The sequence below is a fragment of the Salmo salar genome, chromosome 28, assembly GCF_965601325.2.
Source record: "Salmo salar chromosome 28, fSalSal1, whole genome shotgun sequence".
Lineage (NCBI taxonomy): Eukaryota > Metazoa > Chordata > Actinopteri > Salmoniformes > Salmonidae > Salmo > Salmo salar.
Genome location: NC_138318.1, coordinates 24,713,986 through 24,736,985, shown reverse-complemented (window position 1 = coordinate 24,736,985; position 23,000 = coordinate 24,713,986). Strand labels below are relative to the sequence as shown.

The 23,000-nt window shown below is 42.1% G+C and overlaps 1 protein-coding gene across 2 annotated transcripts in view; it reads right to left on the bottom strand.

Moving 5' to 3' along the window:
- Positions 1-21,032, bottom strand: part of LOC106589726 (transmembrane protein 87A) — a 29,522-nt gene extending 8,490 nt beyond the window's left edge. The window contains exons 1-7 of one of the 2 annotated variants that reach the window (XM_014180001.3): positions 20,542-21,032; positions 17,358-17,418; positions 12,065-12,156; positions 11,266-11,400; positions 9,836-9,889; positions 9,405-9,582; positions 8,943-9,004 (exon numbers count right to left, since the gene is read on the bottom strand). In XM_014180001.3, the coding sequence (XP_014035476.1) occupies positions 8,943-9,004; positions 9,405-9,582; positions 9,836-9,889; positions 11,266-11,400; positions 12,065-12,156; positions 17,358-17,418; positions 20,542-20,697 (738 nt within the window). In that variant the 5' untranslated portion in view covers positions 20,698-21,032. The remainder of the gene's footprint in view (positions 1-8,942; positions 9,005-9,404; positions 9,583-9,835; positions 9,890-11,265; positions 11,401-12,064; positions 12,157-17,357; positions 17,419-20,541) is intronic. The other variant, XM_082970525.1, reaches the window with a different exon arrangement.
- Positions 21,033-23,000: the final 1,968 nt, after the last annotated feature.

Below are 23,000 nucleotides of genomic sequence, written 5' to 3'. Positions count from 1 at the left end.
CGAACCTTCAGCTCCCTCCACAGATTTTCTATGGGATTAAGGTCTGGAGATTGGCTAGGCCACTCCAGGACCTTAATGTGCTTCTTCTTGAGCCACTCCTTTGTTGCCTTGGCCGTGTGTTTTGGGTCATTGTCATGCTGGAATACCCATCCACGACCCATTTTCAATGCCCTGGCTGAGGGAAGGAGGTTCTCACCCAAGATTTGACGGTACATGGCCCCGTCTATCGTCCCTTTGATGCGGTGAAGTTGTCCTGTCCCCTTAGCAGAAAAACACCCCCAAAGCATAATGTTTCCACCTCCATGGTTGACGGTGGGGATGTTGTTCTTGGGGTCATAGGCAGCATTCCTCCTCCTCCAAACATGGCGAGTTGAGTTAATGCCAAAGAGCTCCATTTTGGTCTCATCTGACCACAACACTTTCACCCAGTTGTCCTCTGAATCATTCAGATGTTCATTGGCAAACTTCAGATGGGCATGTATATGTGCTTTCTTGAGCAGGGGGACCTTGTGGGCGTTGCAGGATTTCAGTCCTTCAAGGCATAGTGTGTTACCAATTGTTTTCTTGGTGACTATGGTCCCAACTGCCTTGAGATCATTGACAAGATCCTCCCGTGTAGTTCTGGGCTGATTCCTCACCGTTCTCATGATCATTGCAACTCCACGAGGTGAGATCTTGCATGGAGCCCCAGGCCGAGGGAGATTGACAGTTCTTTTGTGTTTCTTCCATTTGCGAATAATCGCACCAACTGTTGTCACCTTCTCACCAAGCTGCTTGGCGATGGTCTTGTAGCCCATTCCAGCCTTGTGTAGGTCTACAATCTTGTCCCTGACATCCTTGGAGAGCTCTTTGGCCTTGGCCATGGTGGAGAGTTTGGAATCTGATTGATTGATTGCTTCTGTGGACAGGTGTCTTTTATACAGGTAACAAGCTGAGATTAGGAGCACTCCCTTTAAGAGTGTGCTCCTAATCTGAGCTTGATACCTGTATAAAAAGACACCTGGGAGCCAGAAATCTTTATGATTGAGATGGGGTCAAATACTTATTTCCCTCATTAAAATGCAAATCAATTTATAACATTTTTGATATGCGTTTTTTTGTTGTTATTCTGTCTCTCACTGTTCAAATAAACCTACCATTAAAATTATAGACTGATAATTTCTTTGTCAGTGGGCAAACGTACAAAATCATCAGGGGATCAAATACTTTTTCCCTCTCACTGTAGGTTTTTCCAGTAGCAGGCTGACCACATGAACCAGAGTAATGGGTACATCGTACAGGATGTACACATCCCCATGTAGAACTGAGAGAGAAAGAGATGGGTGTTAAAACATATTAACTACAATGAGACAGGGTTTTAACCTGGCTCTCCTGCATGCCTGAAGAGCGCATTAGCCCGCTAAGCCAAAACCTAGGCATGTGAGGAGTTAGAACGTACCTCCAAAAGTACATCATAAAGTTTGACAAACTGGTTTGTTTGATCACTGTCAAACCTATGACTGCACAGCATCCAGTTTCATCAGGCCTGAAAAGGTCTTTAGTCATCTGAACAAACAACAAGGTCCTATATGGCTTGGTTGGTAGAGCATGGCACTTGCATCGCCACGGTTGTGTGCTCGATTCCCAGGGCCACCCGTATGTTGAAATATATGCATTCATGACTAAGACGCTTTGGAAAAATGGCATATGCAGTATTATATTACATAGACAACACAAAACCCTGCAAGTGAAACATGCAATCTTTGGACAATAAAATAGATGATCTACGCGGAAGAATAAACTACCAACAGGACAGTCAAAACTGTAATATCTTATGCTTCACGAAGTCATGGCTGAACGACGACACTATCAACATATAGCTGGCTAGTTATACGCTGCACCGGCAGGACAGAACATGTATTTTTGTAAATAACAGCTGGTGCACGATATCTAAGGAAGTCTCAAGCTATTGCTAGTCTGAGGTAATCTCATGATAAACTGTAACCACACCATCTACCTAGAGAGTTATATTTTTCGTGGCTCTTTACATACCACGACAGTAAGAGGCTGGCACGAAGACGGCATTGAATGAGCTGTATTCCGGCATAAGCAAACAAAAACGCTCACCCAGTAGCCAGGGTCTTTAATGCAGGGAAACTTAAATCCATTTCACCAAATTATTACAGCATGTCAAATGTGCAACCAGAGAGAGGAATCTTTTTAAAATTTTTTTTTTTTTTTTAAAGAAGACTCTGGACCACCTTTACTTCACACACAGAGAAAAATACAAAGCTCTCCCTTGCCCTCCATTTGGCAAATCTGACCATAATTTTATTCGCCTGATTCCTGCTTACAAGCAAATACTAGAGCAAGAAGCACCACTGACTAGATCAATAAAAAAGTGATCAGATGAAGCAGATTATTAACTACAGGACTGCTTTGCTAGCACAGACTGGAATATGTTCCCGAGATTCCTCCGATGGCATTGAGGAGTACACCACATCAGTCATTGGCTTCATCAATAAGTGCATCGATGATGTCGTCCCCACAGTGACCGTACGTACAGTCGTGGCCAAAAGTTGAGAATGACACAAATATTAATTTCCACAAAGTTTGCTGCTTCAGGGTCTTTAGATAACTTTGTCAGATGTTACTCTGGAATACTGAAGTATAATTACAAGCATTTCATAAGTGTCAAAGGCTTTTATTGACAATTACATGAAGTTGATGCAAAGAGTCAATATTTGCAGTGTTGACCCTTCTTTTTCAAGACCTCTGCAATCCGCCCTGGCATGCTGTCAATTAACTTCTGGCAGCCCATTCTTGTATAATCAATGCTTGGAGTTTGTCAGAATTTGTGGGTTTTTGTTTGTCCACCCACCTCTTGAGGATTGACCACAAATTCTCAATGGGATTAAGGTCTGGGGAGTTTCCTGGCCATGGACCCAACATATCGATGTTTTGTTCCCCGAGCCACTTAGTTATCACTTTTACCTTATGGCAAGGTGCTCCATCATGCTGGAAAGGGCATTGTTTGTCACCAAACTGTACTTGGATGGTTGGGAGAAGTTGCTCTCGGAGGATGTGTTGGTACCATTCTATATTCATGGCTGTGTTCCTAGGCAAAATTGTGAGTGAGTCCACTCCCCTGGCTGAGAAGCAACCTCACACATGAATGGTCTCAGGATGCTTTACTGTTGGCATGACACAGGACTGATGGTAGCGCTCACCTTGTCTTCTCCAGACAAGCTTTTTTCCGGATGCCCCAAACAATCGGATAGGGGATTCAGAGAAAATGACTTTACCCCAGTCCTCAGCAGTCCAATCCCTGTACCTTTTGCAGAATATCAGTCTGTCCCTGATGTTTTTCCTGGAGAGAAGTGGCTTCTTTGCTGCCCTTCTTGACACCAGGCCATCCTCAAAAAGTCTACACCTCACTGTGCGTGCAAATGCACTCACACCTGCCTGCTGCCATTCCTGAGCAAGCTCTGTACTGGTGGTGCCCCAATCTCACAGCTGAATCAATTTTAGGAGACGGTCCTGGCGCTTGCTGGAGTTTCTTGGGCGCCCTGAAGCCTTCTTCACAACAATTGAACCGCTCTCCTTGAAGTTCTTGATGACCCGATAAATGGTTGATTTAGGTGCAATCTTACTGGCAGCAATATCCTTGCCTGTGAAGCCCTTTTTGTGCAAATCAATGATGACGGCACGTGTTTCCTTGCAGGTAACCATGGTTGACAGAGGAAGAACAATGATTCCAAGCACCACCCTTCTTTTGAAGCTTCCAATCTGTTATTCGAACTCAATCAGCATGACAAAGTGATCTCCAGCCTTGTCCTCGTCAACACTCACACCTGTGTTAACGAGAGAATCCCTGACATGATGTCAGCTGGTCCTTTTGTGGCAGTTGAAATGCAGTGGAAAAGTTTTTTGGGGGGGGATTCAGTTCATTTGCATGGCAAAGAGGGACTTTGCAATTAATTGCAATTCATCTGATCAATCCATAACATTCTGGAGTATATGCAAATTGCCATCATACAAACTGAGGCAGCAGACTTTGTGAAAATTAATATTTGTGTCATTCTCAAAACTTTTGGCCATGACTGTACATACCCCAACCAGAAGCCATGGATTACAGGCAACATCCGCACTGAGCTAAAGGCCAGAGCTGCTGCTTTCAAGGAGCGGGACTCTAACCTGGAAGCTTATAAGAAATCCCGCTATGCCCTCCGACAAACCATCAAACATGCAAAGCATCAATACAGGACTAAGATCGAATCGTACTACACTGGCTCTGATGCTCGTTGGACGTGGCAGGGCTTGCAAACCATTAGACTATAAAAGGGAAGCACAGACGAGAGCTGCCCAGTGACACGAGCCTACCAGACGAGATAAACTACATCTATGCTCGCTTCGAGGCAAATAACACTGAAACATGCATGAGAGCACCAGCTGTTCTGGAAGACTGTGTGATCACACTATCTGCATCCGATTTGAGCAAGACCTTTAAACAGGTCAACATTCACAAGGCCCCAGGGCCAGATGGATTACCAGGACGTGTACTGCAAGCACGCACTGACAAACTGGCAAGTGCCTTCACTGACATTTTCAACATCACCCTGTTCGAGTCCGTAATACCGACATGTTTTAAGCAGACCACTATAGTGCCTGTGCCCAAGAACACTAAGGTAACCTGCCTAAATGACTACCGACCCATAGCACTCACATCTGTAGCCATGAAGTGCTTTGAAAGGCTGGTCATGGCTCACATCAACACTATCATCCCAGAAACCCTAGACCCACTATTGCACTCCACACTGCCCTTTCACACCTGGACAAAATTAACACCTATGTGAGAATGCTATTCATTGACTACAGCTCAGAATTCAACACCATAGTGCCCTCAAAGCTTATCAATAAGCTAAGGACCATGGGACTAAACACCTCCCTCTTTAACTGGATCCTGGACTTTCTGACAGGCCGCCCCCCAGGTGGTAAGGGTAGGTAACGTCCGCCATGCTGATCCTCAACACAGGCCCCTCAGGGGTGCGTGCTAAGTCCCCTCCTGTACTCCCTGTTCACTCATGACTGCACGGTCAGGCACAACTCCAACACCATCATTAAGTTTGCCGATGACAACAGTGGTAGGCCTGATCACCGACAACGACGAGACTGGCCTCCTCCCTATAGGCTGAGACCTGGTTGTGAGGTGCAAGGACAACAACCTCTCCCTCAACGTGATCAAGACAAAGGAGATGATTGTGGACTACAGGAAAAAGAGGAGAGCAGGTTGAGAGCTTCAAGTTCCTTGGTGTCCACGTCCATATTCACCAACAAAACAACATGGTCCAAGCACATCAAGACAGTCGTGAAGAGGGCACAACAAAACCTATTCCCCCTCAGGAGACTGAAAAGATTTGGCATGGGTCTTCAGATCCTCAAAAGGTTCTACAGCTGCACCATCGAGAGCATCCTGACTGGTTGCATCACTGCCTGGTATGGCAACTGCTCGGCCTACGACCGCAAGTCACTACAGAGGGTAGTGCGAACGGCCCAGTACATCAGCGGGGCCAAGCTTCCTGCCATCCAGGACCTCTATACCAGGCGGTGTCAGAGGAAGGCCCTAAAAATTGTCAAAGACTCCAGTAGAGGTCGACCGATTATGATTTTTCAACGCCAATCCCGATTAAAAATCGGCTGATTTTTATTTATTTGTAATAATGACAATTACAACAATACTGAATGAACACTTATTTTAACTTAATATAATACATCAATAAAATCTATTTAGCCTCAAATAAATAATGAAACATGTTCAATTTGGTTTAAATAATGCAAAATCAAAGTGTTGGAGAAGAAAGTAAAAGTGCAATATGTGCCATGTAAGAAAGCTAACGTTTAAGTTCCTTGCTCAGAACATATGAAAGCTGGTGGTTCCTTTTAACATGAGTCTTCAATATCCCCAGGTAAGAAGTTTTAGATTGTAGTTATTATAGGACTATTTCTCTCTATATGATTTGTATTTCATATACCTTTGACTATTGGATGTTCTTATAGGCACTTTAGCATTGCCAGTGTAACAGTATAGCTTCCGTCCCTCTCCTCGCTCCTCCCGGGGCTCGAACCAGGAACACATTGACAACAGCCACCCTCGAAGCAGCGTTACCCATGCAGAGCAAGGGTAACAACTACTCCAAGTCTCAGAGCGAGTGACGTTTGAAACGCTATTAGCGCGCACCCACTAACTAGCTAGCCATTTCACATCGGTTACACCAGCCTAATCTTGGGAGTTGATAGGCTTGAAGTCATAAACAGCACAATGCTTGAAGCACAGCAAAGAGCTGCTGGAAAAACGAACGAAAGTGCTGTTTGAATGAATGCTTACGAGCCTGCTGCTGCCTACCACCGCTCAGTCGGACTGCTCTATCAAAATCATAGACTTAATTATAACATAATAAACACACAGAAATACGAGCCTTTGGTCATTAATATGGTCGAATCCAGAAACTATCATCTTGAAAACAAATCGTTTTTCCTTTCAGTGAAATACGTAACCGTTCCGAATTTATCTAACGGGTGGCATCCTAAGTCTAAATATTCCTGTTACATTGCACAACCTTCAATGCTATGTCATAATTACGTAAGATTCTGGCAAATTAGTTCGCAACGAGCCAGGCGGCCTAAACTGTTGCATATACCCTGACTCTGCGTGCATTGAACACAAGAGAAGTGACACAATTTCACCTGGTTAATATTGCCTGCTAACCTCGATTTCTTTTAGCTAAATATGCAGGTTTAAAAATATATACTTCTGTGTATTGATTTTAAGAAAGGCATTTATGTTTATGGTTAGGTACAGTCATGCAACGATTGTGATTTTTTCGCAAATGCACTTTTGTTAAATCATCCCCCGTTTGACAAAGTCGGCTATTTTTGTTAGGGAAAAAAATAGTCTTCACAGTTCGCAACGAGACAGGCGGCCCAAACTGCTGCATATACCCTGACTCTGTTGCAAGAGAAGTGACACATTCTCCCTAGTTAAAAGAAATTCATGTTAGCAGGCAATATTTACTAAATATGCAGGTTTAAAAATATATACTTGTGTATTGATTTTAAGAAAGGCATTAATGTTTATGGTTGGAGCAACGTGTACCTAAGCGATTATATGCAACGCAGGACAGGCTAGATAAACTAGTAATATCATCAACCATGTGTAGTTAACTAGTGATTATGATTGATTGATTGTTTTTTTATAAGATAAGTTTAATGCTAGCTAGCAACTTACCTTGGCTTCTTACTGCATTCGCGTAACAGGCAGGCTCCTCGTGGAGTGCAATGTAAAGCAGGTGGTAAGAGCGTTGGATTAGTTAACCGTAAGGTTGCAAGATTGAATCCCCGAGCTGACAAGGTAAAAATCTGTTGTTCTGCCCCTGAACAAGGCAGTTAACCCACCGTTCCTAGGCCATCATTGAAAATAAGAATGTGTTCTTAACTGACTTGCCTAGTTAAAAAAATATATACAATTTTAAAAAAACGGCCAAATCGGCATCCAAAAATACCGATTTCCGATTGTTATGAAAACTTGAAATCGGCCATTCCGATTAATCGGTCGACCTCTAGACTCCAGCCACCCTAGTCATAGACTGTTCTCTCTGCTCACGCACGACAAGCAGTACCAGAGCGCCAACTCAAGGTCCAAGAGGCTTCTAAACAGCTTCTACCCCCAAGCAATAAGACTCATGAACACCTAATCAAATGGCTACCCAGACTATTTGCATTGCTGCCCCCCCCTTTCACACCGCTGCTACTCTGTTGTTATCATCTATGCATAGTCACTTTAATAACTCTACCTACATGTACATATTACCTCAACTAACCGGTGCCCCCGCACATTGACTCTGTACCGGTACCCCCCTGTATATAGTCTCGCTATTGTTATTTTACTGCTGCTATTTAATTACTTGTTACTTTTATTTCTTATCCATATTTGTTTTTAAACTGCATTGTTGGTTAGGGGCCCGTAAGTAAGCATTTCACTGTATGGTCTACAGCTGTTGTATTTGGCGCATGTGACTAATACAATTTGGTGAGTGAGCAAAACAGGTGTCTGCAATCTATGACAATGATTAAGCCTACATTATATAGGCTAAATTACTCTATTATACTACTGTACTATACTGTACTGTATTGTATTGTACTATGCTACTGTACTCTATTCATTTATTTTACCTTTATTTAACTAGGCAAGTCAGTTAAGAACAAATTCTTTTTTTCAATGAAGGCCTACCAGGGAACAGTGGGTTAACTGCCTTGTTCAGGGGCAGAACGACAGATTTTTACCTTGTCAGCTCGGGGATTCGAGTCCAACGCTCTAACCACAAGGCTACCTGCCGCCCCTTGTACTACTAATGTACTACTGTACTATACTACTCTACTATATTACTGTACTATACTACTCTACTATGCTAATGTAGTATACTAAAGTACTACTGTACTATACTACTCTACTATATTACTGTGCTATACTACTATACCAATGTACTATACTACTCTACTATATTACTGTACTATACTACTCTACAATACTAATGTACCACTGTACTATACTACTCTACTATATTACTGTACTATACTGCTCTACTATACCAATGTACTACTGTACTATACTACTCTACTATATTACTGTACTATACTGCTCTACTATACCAATGTACTACTGTACTATACTATACTACTGTACTATCATAAGGTGAATGCACCAATTTGTAAGTCGCTCTGGATAAGAGCGTCTGCTAAATGACGTAAATGTAATGTAAATGTAATATTTGACTAGGGACAATTACTGGAAATTAGCATGAGCTAAAGTGTCATGGTGCAATGCATCTGACTGTTTATTTAATGTGACAATGTTTAATTGAATCTGTCCCAACTCAAAGGATAGAATAAATGAAATGTATACTCACGATCATGAGAGGCCATTCAGTGATGGAGATGTAGCCGTGAGTTCCTTTCATTACAACGTTTACTGGAAATATAAAGAGAGTATACATCAGCTATCCATAACGCAGAAAATAAATCAGGGTTACAACATTGAGCAATGTGATCAAAACAGTAGCCAATGTATTATTATTTTAAATCATTTCAATTAGTATTTTGGCTGACTAAGGAAAAGTAATTTCCATTTTGGTAAGCCTCACGGGCAAGTTTGACATTCAAGAACTGGGTCGTGTTCATTAGGGTAGATCATAACATTTTGCAACGGAAAACAAAAATGAGTCCAGCTAGCTAGTCACGCCCAGTTTCAGTAAATGTTCTTCTGTTAGTTCTGGTGGTCCCTCCCTGTTGTTTCAGTCTGTATTTTTCTGTTTGGTGCCTAACGAACACAACCCAGCTGAGGCGCATGGTGGTTAATGTAGCGAACCCACCAGTTAAATTCCAGTTAGCTTCCTGTTTGTTAGATTTAATCACCACCACAAACAGATAGGGGCCATCCTTCCACGTGGTGGCAATGACATCATCTTTAAGTGACACACTGGCGTTCTTCACACCGCTGACTTTGTCGTACTCCTCCATCGTCCAATTGGTGTAGTTTTCATCCGAACCCTGAGTAGGATTGAACCAACATTTGTTTTAAAAATTGCATTATGCAATGTATTTAGAAATCCCAGAAACTTAAGAGAATCTGAAAAGTGATAGCCTGGTCCCAGATCTCGTAGTGCATGCTGTATATGGCCAACGGCAACTCCTATGCTCATTGACAATGACCTTAGGAACTGGCAATAGCCGAAAGCAATAGCTGAATGAGTGTGTGCTAAAAAAGAGATGCAAACACCATGACCCCATCATAGCAGCTTACCGGTGCTGCCCCTTCCATGGGCGGGACAACTATCCGTGGTTCCACCTTGGCTTTCTGAAACAAAGTTGTCATAGTAAGTTGTTAGTAACTCAAACAACAAGTGCATTCGGAAAGTATTCAGACCCCTTGACCTTTTCCCACATTTTGTTACGTTACAGCCTTATTCTACAATTGATTAAATATTTCCCCCCCCCCTTACCAATCTACACACACACACACCCCATAATGACAAAGCAAAAACAGATGTATAAATTCTCTCATCAAGGACCGCTCTGTTCATCTTTCCCTCGATCCTGACTAGTCTCCCAGGCCCTGCTGCTGAAATACATCCCCAGAGCATGATGAGGCCATCACCATGCTTCACCGTAGGGATGGTGCCAGGTTTCCTCCAGACGTGACGCCTGACATTCAGGCCAAAGAGTTCAATCTTGGTTTCATCAGACCAGAGAATCTTGTTTCTCATGGTCTGAGAGTCCTTTAGGTGCCTTTTGGCAAACTCCAAGCGGGCTGTCATGTGCCTTTTACTGAAAAGTGACTTCCGTCTGGCCACTACCATAAAGGCCTGATTGTTGGAGTGCTGCTGAGAAGGTTGTCCTTCTGGAAGGTTCTCCCATCTCCACAGAGGAACTCTGGAGCTCGGTCAGAGTGACCATCGGGTTCTTGGTCACTTCCCTGACCAAGGCCCTTCTCTCCCAATTGCTCAGTTTGGCCGGACGACCAGCTCTAGGAAGAGTCTTGGTGGTTCCAAACTGCTTCCATTTAAGAATGATGGAGGGCATTGTCTTCTTGGGGACCTTCAATGCTGCAGAAATGTTTTGGTACCCTTCCCCAGATCTGTGCCTCGACACAATCCTGTCTTTGAGCTCTGCGGAGCGCTTGGTTTTTGCTCTGACATGCACCGTCAACTGTGGGACCTTATATAGACACGTGTGTGCCTTTCCAAATCATGTCCAATCAATTGAATTGACCACAGGTGGACTCCAATCAACTTGTAGAAACATCTCAATGATGATCAATGGAAACAGGATGCACCTGACCTCAATTTCGAGTGTCATAAAGGGTCCGAATACTTAAGTAAATAAGATATATATTTTTAATGCTTTTCACTTTGTCATTATGAGTTATTGTGTGTAGATTGATGAGGATTACATTTAAAAAAATCAATTTTAGAATAATGCTGTAACGTAACAAAATGTGGAAAAAGGGAAGGGGTGTGAATACTTTCTGAATGCACTGTATCCTTTTCAAACTATTGAGCCGACCCGAACAAAACTGTGGCTTGAATATTTTGTTTTCACCCTGTCCTTTTCAGTACGGTTCAAGCAACTATGGTAGCTGAGTAACCAGGACTGCTCAGTTCAGTCCAGTAGTGTGAAAAGCCCTGTAATGGAAGGTAACTCATGTACTGTATGTAACCTATAAGCCCTTACATTTAGCATTGGGAAGTATCGCACGTCATTGTTGCAGGTCAAGGGCTTGTGCTTGTGCTCAATGCATTCCCCTTGTCCTAGAGGGTTAGGATCCATACTCTGTCCTCGACTCAGTGGCGTCCTCTCATACATTTCCTTGAAAGTAATGATTTATATCAAAGTTCAGATATGTTTTATAAATACAATATTTATTAGTAATTGAATGTAGGGAGACATACATTTCCTTTGAGCAATGAGATTTAAAAGTAACTCCAAAAGCGCATATTAGTCAACTGGTAATTCACACCAACTATCAAAATGTGGTACTACCATAGGAATCCTAAACAAATGAAGGTAGTGATAATGAAAGATGACTATGGCAAACACTCACTGTCTGCTCCACACACCCATATCTGATTTCAACTTACAGACCAGGGGTAGGAAACTAGATTCGGCAACAGGCCGATTTTTGTCGGAGTGGAAGGCCGGAATATAACTATAATAATTTGTACACTGTAAATTGACCACAACTAAGCCCAAAAATGTATTTTTCTTTTCAAATACAATAATTTTATACCTTGATTACATTGAGTCACTATCACATATACATTCATTTTTTTCATGGGAATAATTGGGAACAGATTTCCTACATGAAACTCATTTTTTGCTGAATTCCTGGTGATTTTACTATTTATTTTTGTAGTAAAAACTTGGGAGCAAAACAAATTCTGGCCCCCGGGCCACCTGTTGCCGACCCCTGCTTTAGACTAACATGGTACTAGTAACTTACTAACTAGGCTAGTGCATGTACTTTACTTACCTCAATATTATTGAACTCGTTGTGACAGGGGTAGTATTTCAAGTACCATTGAATGGTAAAAGTCATCTCCTCTGGACATCCAAAGGACACAACTTTAAAAAAAATGTATATATAATAATTAAGTGTTACTAGGTATGTTTCCATCTAATTGGTAACAGATTTGTGAATATTCTAAAATCCACATAAATATGCACATTTTCCCATCAAATGGACCTGTTGCAGATAAAATGCTGTGTGTGATGACGTAGCGCACATAAAAAAATACTTTTGCGGTTAAATTCCCATGTACCGAAACAAAAAATACAAGTTAAATGGGTTTCCATCACATTCAATTCTACTGATGGTTGTCAAAAATAGCAAAATGTACCCACTCTGCTCGCAGATACAGTGTGGGTAGGATAGCCTAAATGATTAGATTATAATGGACAAAAAAAAAAGTGAGGTTTAGATTTATCAAAAGCCAAGCATCAATCATCATCTCTCCAGAATAAGTCCCTCGATATTTATTGGAAAGGATCATTAATCACTGCGTGCACTTTTACCACCGTGTGAAGTTCATTATAACGCATTTCATCTGTAGCACAAAAACAGCATTCTTTCCTGAGTCGTATTATCGCAGTACACAACATATCGCGTGACTGTTTACTTCGATATGATAGTGTAAAGACCCTGGGTTTATAAGCGTGGAAATCGACACTGCCGGACGAGCATGACTTTGTGGCACAGTCGATAGCGCGCCGGACTTCGGGCTTGAAGGTCGAGGGTTCGAGACCTGATCCCTGCCTGCTGTTTCATTACAATAGTTATATCAATATTTGCGCATAAAGCATTTCTGTCGCCATGTCTTGCATTATTAATTTTGCCGACACAACAAGATCCCACCTTGTCTAGCGTATTTTGTTTTGTCGACGTTTGGAAAGTTGACTCACAAATTTTCCGTTTCCATCAGGCCTGTCGTGACATGTTTTATCTGACATGTACTTTACACGGATAAAAAGGTTGGATGGAAACATGGTTACTGAGGTAGTTCTTAGGGTGCTTTCATATCCCTTGATGATCCGGACTCTTTAGCGTTTGGTACTCTGACTGAAATTATCCCTGGACCTGCGTGAGTAGCGGCTGAGAGGAAGCTAGAGGTTTTACTCTGCCCACGAAAATAAGCCCACAAAGTAGGGCAGGGATCAAGATACTTAGGTTTGATACGATATGTATTGCGATTCGATACCGTGATTTTATTGCGATTCGATGTTCCAAACATATTTCTGCTGCAAGAGGACAAGAGAGAGCCATGAGGAAATGAGTTTTGATCAGTCATGGAAATAAAAGTCCTGAAAACAAATTGGCTCCCTTTAAAAAAATGGAGAACGAGCTATGAAGTGAATATTGGAATTTGTGACGGTACAGAAAACTAGCGATATTGTCAACAAGATAAATATTGGGATTTGGGGATTTTATTTTGAACTCTATATATCGTAACTATTTTTGATGGGAGGGGGGAATAGTTACATACTGGGATTCTACTATGTGAGGAATTTTTGTATGGAGTTCAATGAGTGTCGAATTTGGTCAACAACACAAAATTGCAAATTTGCTACGTGAGGCTTATTTGATCTAATAGAAGTCTTGTAACGGTTAGGTTGTTACAAATGCACTGATATACAGTACCAGTCAAAGGTTTGGACATACCTACTCAATCAAGGGTTTTTATTTGTACTATTTTCTACATTGTAGAATAATAGTGTAGACATCAAAACTATGAAATAATACATATGGAATCATATTTTATATTTGATTTTCTTCAAAGTAGCCACCCTTTGCCTTGATGACAGCTTTGCACACTCTTGGCATTCTCTCAATCAGCTTCATGATGTAGTCAGCTGGAATGCATTTCAATCAACAGGTGTGCCTTGTTAATTTGTGTAATTTCTTTCCTTCTTAATGCGTTTGAGCCAATCAGTTGTGTTGTGACAAGGTAAGGGTGGTATACAGAAGATAGCCCTATTTGGTAAAAGACCAAGTCCATATTATGGCAAGAACAGCTCAAATAAGCAAAGAGAAACAACAGTCCGTCATTACTTTAAGACATGAAGGTCATTCAATACAGAAAATGTCAAGAACTTTTAACGTTTCTTCAAGTGCAGTCTAAAAACCATCAAGCGCTATGATGAAACTGGCTCTCATGAGGAGTGCCACAGGAAAGGAAGACCCAGAGTTACCTCTACTGCAGAGGATACGTTCATTAGAGTTAACTGCACCTCAGATTGCAGCCCAAATAAATGCTTCAGAGTTCAAGTAACAGACATCAACTTTTCAGAGAAGACTGCGTGAAAATCAGACCTTCATGGTCGAATTGCTGCAAAGAAACCACAACAATAAGAAGAGACTTGCTTGGGCCAAGAAACACAAGCAACGGACATTAAACTGGTGGAATTTTGTCCTTTGGTCTGGAGTCCAAATTGGAGATTTTTGGTTCCAACCACCGTTTCTTCGTGAGAGGCAGAGTAGGTGAACAGATAATCTCTGCATGTGTGGTTTCCAACGTGAAGCATGGAGGTGGTGGTGTGACGGTGACACTGTTTAATTTAGAATTCAAGGCACACTTAACCAGCATGGCTACCACAGCATTTTGCAGTGATACGCCATCGCACCCGGTTTGCGCTTTGTGGGACTATCATTTGTTTTTTTCAACAGGACAATGACGCAAAACACACCTCCAGGCTGTGTAAGGGCTATTTGACCAAGAAGGACAGTGATGGAGTGCTGCATCAGATGACCTGGCCTCCACAAATCACCCAACCTCAACTCAATTGAGATGGTTTGGGATGAGTTGGACCACAGAGAGAAGGAAAAGCAGCCAACAAGTGCTCTGCACATGTGGGAACTCCTTCAAGATTGTTTGGAAAAGCATTCCTCATGAAGTTGGTTGAGAGAATGCCAAGAGTGTGCAAAGCTGTCATCAAGGCAAAGGGTGGCTACTTTGAAGAACCTCAAATATATTTTGATTTGTTTAACTTCTTATGGCTTGGGGGCAGTATTTTGACATCCGGATGAGAAGCGTGCCCAAAGTAAACTGCCTGTTACTCAGGCCCAGAACATAGGATAGAAAACACTCTGAAGTTTCCAAAACTGTTAAAATAATGTCTGTGAGTATAACAGAACTGATATGGCAGGCGAAAGCCTGAGGAAAATCCATCCAGGAAGTGGGATTTTTTTAATGTAGGTAGTTTTCAATTGAATGCCTATAGAATATCTAATGGGTTAGGACCCAGATTGCAGTTCCTATGGCTTCCACTAGATGTGAAGTCTTTAGACATTGTTTCAGGCTTGTTTTCTGAAAAATGAAGAAGAATGAGACCTTTCTGTCAGTGGACTGTAGAATCATGCAGTGCTGTGTTTGCGCATGACCGAGTGCGCGCCCTTCGTTGTTTTTCCTTTCTATTGAATACGCTATTGTCCGGTTTAAATATTATCGATTATTTAGACAATTGACAACCTGAGGATTAATTATAAACATTGTTTGACATGTTACGATGAACTTGACTGGAACTATTAGGTTGTATTCGTCTGCATGTTTTGACCGCCTTTGAGCCAGTGGATTACTGAACAAAACGCGCCAACAAAACTGAGTTTTTGGGATATAAAGAGGGACTTTATTGAACAAAACTAACATTTATTGTGTAGCTGGGACTCTTGTGACTGCACCCATATGAAGATCTTCAAAGGTAAGTGATTAATTGTATCGTTATTTCTGACTTTTATAATTCCTTTACATGGTTGGAAAATGTTTGTATGCTTTTGTAAGCAGGGCGCTGGCCTCAGATAATCGCATGGTATGCTTTCGCCATAAAGCCTTTTTGATATCTGACAAAGTGGCTGAATTAACAAGAAGTTAATCTTTAAGCCGATGTATAACACTTGTATTTTTTATGAATGTTTATTATGACTATTTCTTTATTTTGAATTTGGCGCTCTGCAATTTCATCGGTTGTTGTCGAGGTGGGTCGCTAGCGGAACGCCTGCGCCAGAAAGGTTAACACTTTTTTGGTTACTACATGATTCCATATGTGTTGTTATTTCATAGTTTTGATGTCTTCACTATTATTCTACAATGTAGGAAATATTAAAAAAGAAAAACCCTGGAATGTGTAGGTGTGTCTAAACTTTTGACTGATACTGTACGTGGCACTGATATACATTTCGTCAATTTATAAAAAAAAAGAAAAAAAACTATATTGGAGCTGTGCCTGTTTTCATAGAGATAGAGGACACGGATAAATCAAATAACATTTTAATGTCACAAGCACCCAGAATACAAGTGTAGATTACCATGAAATGCTTACTTACGAGCCCTTTCCCAACAATGCAGTTAAAAAGTAAGAACATTTACAAATAGATAAGAAAATAGTAACAATAAGAAATAACAATAACGAGGCTATATACAAAGAGTACCGGTACAGAGTCAGTGTACTGGGGTACGAGGTAGTTGGGTTGATTGAGTGAGGTAATATGTACATGTAGGTTTGGTTAGGTGATTGATTGAAGTACATGTAGGTAGGGGGTGAAATGCAGAAAGTCTGGGTAGCATTTTGATTAACTGTTCAGCAGTCTTAACGGATATAACCCTTTTTTTTTGCACAAATGAGGACTAAAAGAAACCCTAATAAAATAAAATCAAGCACGGACATTGCCATTGATGGTTTCCACTATTTTAAAATAGTGAACTTGGTGGGGACTCCTATGAGTTGGGAGAAATCAGCCACTGAAGAGAATTTACTACTTTAAAATAAAGATAGGCTCAATGGCGTTACCCATGCTGCAGACGCTATAATGGCACAGATATAAAGAGTACTCCATCCATCTCTATGGGCTGTTGTTCACATGCGCATCTGCCGTCTCAGTGGCTAGAATGGTCCCACCTGACCTCGCCTCCTCCTGCCTGCCTTCCATCTTTGAGAACATGCATTTGCATTGTTAAAAAGGTCACTTGACTATCTTTTCAATATAATAGGCAATCTTTGGTAGCGGGTCGAAGATCTAGAACCAGAGTACCAGGTATTGTGACAGGGCAGTGCGAGTCGCATGGAACCTTTTGAAGATTGTAAACAAGATAATGTCATATAGAATATGCATCTTGCAAATCGCACCCTGAAACGTTTATTTTCAGGTCTTGTGAAAGTGAAACATTCAGTAGAATTCTCACAAATGCTCGAGGAAACCGATTTTCATTTGTTTGACACCCTCAAGCGAGGCATTTCCCATATACAGTATGACATCAAACATAGGCTAATCTTACCTTTCAATTTGATATCAGTGTCTTTATACATGGATTTCCTCAAAAGCAATGGTCTTGAGGTCTGTGAAGAAGAGGGAACAGTGTTTCCATTGGCATTAGTTAGATAAACCGAGTAAGTCAGTCCTGACTCTAATGTAGTATAGGCCTAATGCCTAACAGGTCCTCTGTATCTCAGTTGGTAGAGCATTGCACTTGCAACGCCAGGATCGTGGGTTTGATTCCCGGGATCCCCCATACATACAGTTGAAGTCGGATGTTTACATAAACAAGTTTTAATGACTCCAACCTAAGTGTTTCAACCACTCCACACATTTCTTGTTAATTAACAAACTATAGTTTTGGCAAGTCGGTTTGGACATCCACTTTTGTGCATGACACAAATTATTTTTTCAACAACTGTTTACTGATTATTTCACTGTATCACCATTCCAGTGGGTCAGAAGTTCACATACACAAAGTTGACTTTGCCTTTAAACAGCTTGGAAAATTCCAGAAAATGATGTCGTGGCTTTTGAAGCTTCTGATAGGCTAATTTACATAATTTGAGACAATTGGAGGTGTACTTGTGGATGTATTTCAACGCCTACCTTCAAACTCAGTGCCTCTTTGCTTGACATCATGGGCAAATCAAAAGAAATCAGCCAAGACCTCAGAAAAAAATGTAGACCTCCACAAGTCTGGTTCATCCTTGGGAGCAATTTCCAAACGCCTGAAGGTACCACGTTCATCTGTACAAACAATAGTACGCAAGTATAAACACCATGGTACCACGCAGCCGTCATACCTCTCAGGAAGGAGACGCATTCTGTCTCCTAGAGACGAACGTACGTTGGTGTGAAAAGTGCAAATCAATCCCAGAACAACCGCAAAGGACCTTGTGAAGATGCTGGAGGAAACAGATACAAAAGTATCTATATCCACAGTAAAACCACTTCTATATCGACATAACCTGAAAGGCCGCTCAGCAAGGAAGCCACTGCTCCAAAACCGCCATAAAAAAGCCAGACTACAGTTTGCAACTGCACATGGGGACAAAGATTGTACTTTTTGGAGAAATGTCCTCTGGTCTGATGAAACAAACACAGAACTGTTTGGCCATAATGACCATCGTTATGTTTGGAGGAAAAAGGAGGAGGCTTGCAAGCCGAAGAATACCATCCCAACCGTGAAGCACGGGGGTGGCAGCATCATGTTGTGGGGGTGCTTTGCTGCAGGAGGGACTGGTGCACTTCACAAAATAGATGGCATCATGAGGGAAGAAAATGATGTGGATATATTGAAGCAACATCTCAAGACATCAGTCAGGAAGTTAAAGCTTGGTCGCAAATGGGTCTTTCAAATGGACAATGACCCCAAGCATACTTCCAAAGTTGTGGCAAAATGGCTTAAGGACAACAAAGTCAAGGTATTGGAGTGGCCATCACAAAGCCCTGACCTCAATCCCACAGAACATTTGTGGGCAGAACTGAAAAAGTGTGTGTGAGCAAGGAGGCCTACAAACCAAAGTTACACCAGCTCTGTCAGGAGGAATGGGCCAAAATTCACCCAACTTATTGTGGGGAGCTTGTGGAAGGCTACCCAAAACATTTGACCCAAGTTAAACAATTTAAAGGAAATGCTACCAAATACTAATTGAGTGTATGTAAACTTCTGACCCACTGGGAATGTGATGAAATAAATAAAAGCTGAAATAAATCTCTTCTGGCATTTCACATTCTTAAAATAAAAGTGGTGATCCTAACTGACCTAAGAAAGGGAATTTTTACTTGAATTAAATGTCAGGAATTGTGAAACTGAGTTTAAATGTATTTGGCTAAGGTGTATGTAAACTTCTGACTTCAACTGTATAATATATGCACCCATGACATTCAGTGATATGAGGAAACCCTATTCCCTCCATAAACCACAACACTCGTGTTCTCTCATCTGGGGCCGTATGTATCCAGCCTCTGAGTAAGAGTGATGATTTAGAATCCGTTTTGCTTTTTCAGATCGCGATAAATTAGATTACATTGGAAGGGGGACTTGATCCTTGACCAGCACTCATTCCTACTCATACACTTCATATAGGCCCTGGTAACCATTATTGGGAGTCCCTAGGCAGGCAATGGGCAGCTCTCACATTACTTTGCAACAGGATATGATGGAGGTCAGACACCTGACCACCTCCATGGAAAACTTAAACTCCCAATGAGCCTACCTCTCTTGTGCACTTGCTCACTTGCCCTTCACTGACTTGAAAGCAATTTACTGGTAGACCTCTTCAATTCATTGGACACGGTAGCTAGTCTACCAAATAGACTTGGCACAGCCCACATTCTAATCTGAAATTTCGCTAGTTCACTAATTTAACTAGCTGAATGATTGGTAGACGTACGTTCTATCTGGGCTAAATTTCAGGCAATGATCTAACCCTGAGTACAGTGGTCTGTGTCTGATGTTTGTTTACATTTAGCTATGTAACTTTAGCTAGGTAGCTGCCTAACCGAGGTGTTTGGCCAAGAAATGTAGATATGAAGATCGGCAAACACTGCTTCTCCATTAAAAATCCCAGCTCAAGCTTGTAGGCGACGTTGTCTAGCTAAACTCATGCGCAGAAACACATAATCTCGTCTCGCGCCGAACTGCGCATGTGAACGCCGTCAAATCAAAAGGCACACTTTCGATAGTTGTTTTGACAAATGGAAACGTGTCAGTTTGTCACTTTCACGAGGTTGGAGAAATAACATGTTAATCTACTTAATACATTGTCTCGAATCTATGTGTCTTTAGATTGATAAAATTAACTAAGGAACCATGTTTCACTTCACTTATTGACTTCTCCAAACCCGGACCTGGTCTGCTTGGAAAGCGTTCCCGGAAGTTTCGCGATGTTGCGCCTCTGAGTTTAGAAACTCTGTGGCTACATCTTTCAACGATATCGGGTTAGTGAGCCTATGCTATCTAGCTAGCAGACAAAACATTAATGTTTGCTACAACGGCTTGTGCATATCGATAAAGTCAATCTGTCCAGGAAAATGCATTATTAATCAATAATGTTCAATTTTATGAACAGAAAAACGCCCCCTGCATCCAAACCCATGCTAACTGGCTAGCTAGGTAGGTTGGATTGCTAGCCAGTTAGTTGAAATTAATCGCACAATTGTTCTTGCTAGCTAACTATATTACATATTTTAATACTCACATTGACAACTGTAATTCTCCATTGTCCTGGTTCTGGAGCTGCCATCACCCCGCTATTTACATCTCCTAGTAAAAGAATCCCTGCCAAATAAAGGAGCCAGGTTTTCACTGAGCTAGCCGTGCTGTTCCACGTCCTCACACGTACAGAAGCAGCCATGTTTTCAGCATGTGGTACAGCTGGGGCGACTAGCTAACTCACCTGAGTGGAAGTAACGTCACGCACATGCTTATGTTTGAGTTGACGTTTTGGCATCAGATGCATTGAACCATACACCATGTTAAGCAGTGCCAGTGACCATGTATATACTGTATTAACCCTAGTGTGGTGTTCGGGTCTGTGGGACCCATTTTCAATGTATACTAGAAGACAAATGATGCAATTAATTATTTTTTCACCTGCCACTCATTGGCCTTGGCTCATTTTCTGTGAAGAACATGTAAAATAACACATTTTCATTGAGTGCACACTGTTTACCCCCCTACACATTTATATTACATATGTGGTGTTCGGGTCCACCTGCCTTTCTGCCTGTCTCCCACTTTTCTCGCACTCTTTACCCTTTGTAGTGTGTGAAACTATAAAATGTACTGCGAGAACCTGCACAATGTTATTACATTACATTATTTCGATACATTATAAAAAAGTCGGTATTTTGCCACACTATACCTCAGCCAGGTGCAAATTGGGGGAGGGACACCACAAATAAATAGCTTTGCATGTGTGGCTCCTTACCACAATCAATCAGTATGGCAAATATTATCTCTGATCAGAGGGCCTTAGAAAAATGTTTTGCAGGGAGAGAAGCTAGTGTGGAAGGAGTGTCTTCCACTTTGGAAAATGAAGAAATTTCCGAATATGAGGATCATGTCTCTGTCAATTTGAAGTCTGACAGTGAGTTGGAAGAAGAGGATGAGATTGACCTGACCCTCAGCCAGCCCCAGGACCAGCCCGTCGGCAGCCAACCCCAGGACCAGCCCGTCAGCAACAAGCTCATCAGCAGCCTGCAGGAGGGCAAGAAGATTCTTGCCCTCCTGGTTGCATCCTTATCACATTGGCGGTCATGCGGGGTGGCTGCCAATGTAATAAGGATGCAACCAGGGCCGACGAGGATGGTGGTTACTCATGTGCAGGACATAAAGTCTTCTTTTGAACTGTTCATCCCAGACACCATCCAGAAAATTATTCTGGACTGCATTAATTTGGAGGGAAGGCGTGTTTTTGGAGAGAGGTGGAAGGAGATGGACCAAACTCATTTACATGCATATGTTGGGGTTCTTATCCTTTCTGCTGTTTTCATATCCAATGGGGAATCTACAGAATCCCTGTGGGATGTAGAAACTGGCAGAGAACTCTTCCGTGCAAAACTGTCACTGGAAAACGTCCACATTATTTCCAGGATTATCCGCTGCGATAACCGAGACACCAGACCAGCTCGGCGGCAGAGAGACAAGCTAGCTGCAATCAGGTCAGTATGGGACAAGTGGGTGGACCACCTTCCCCTGTTTTACAACCCTGGGCCCAACGTTACTGTTGATGAGCAGCTTATGCCATTTAAGGGCCGCTGCCCCTTTCAGGCAGTACATACCATCTAAACCCACAAAATATGGAATCAAGATCTGTGCTGCCTGTGATGCTGCTTCATCATATGCGTGGGACATGCAAGTGTATACAGGGAAGCCAGATGGAGGAGCTCCTGAGAAGAACCAAGGGATGCGGGTTGTCCTGGATGTGACACAGGGACTCTGTGGCCACAACATCACATGCAATAACTTTTTTACTTCACACAAGCTGGGACAGGAGCTCCTCAAGAGGAAGCTGACAATGGTAGGACCAGTAAGAAAAAACAAGCCAGAGATCCCACCTCAGCTGTTGAATACATGGAACTGGCCTATAAATTCCTTTAAGTTTGTGTTCATGTCCAGAACGTCCCTAGTGTCCTACGTGCCAAAGAAAGGCAAAAATGTGGTACTCATGAGTACGCTGCATAGGGATGGGAGAATTTGTGGCCAGGAACATCAAAAAACAGAAATCATAATGGATTACAATGCCACAAAAGGAGGGGTGGACAATTTAAACAAGCTGGTGACTGGCTACAGCTGCAAAAGAAGAACCCTACCCTGGACACTTGTGAAATTCTTCAACATCTTGGGCATCTCGGCGTACAACGCGTTGGTCATCTGGATGGGGTTGAACCCAGATTGTTACAGAGGGAAGCTCCAGAGGAGACATCTCTTTCTCGAAGAACAGGGCAAGGCATTGGTAAGACCTCAAATCCAGAGGAGGCAACATATCCCAAGGACCCCAGCTTTTGCAGCCATCATGAGGAGGATTCAGGAGGAGGATGCTGGTGCCCCATCCGCCTGACCCGCAGAACCAACAACTCCAATACCGAAAGTAAGTGTGAGTAGATTGCAGGCGGTAGCAACAAGAAGAAGCGCTGCTATGTGTGTGGATCCAAG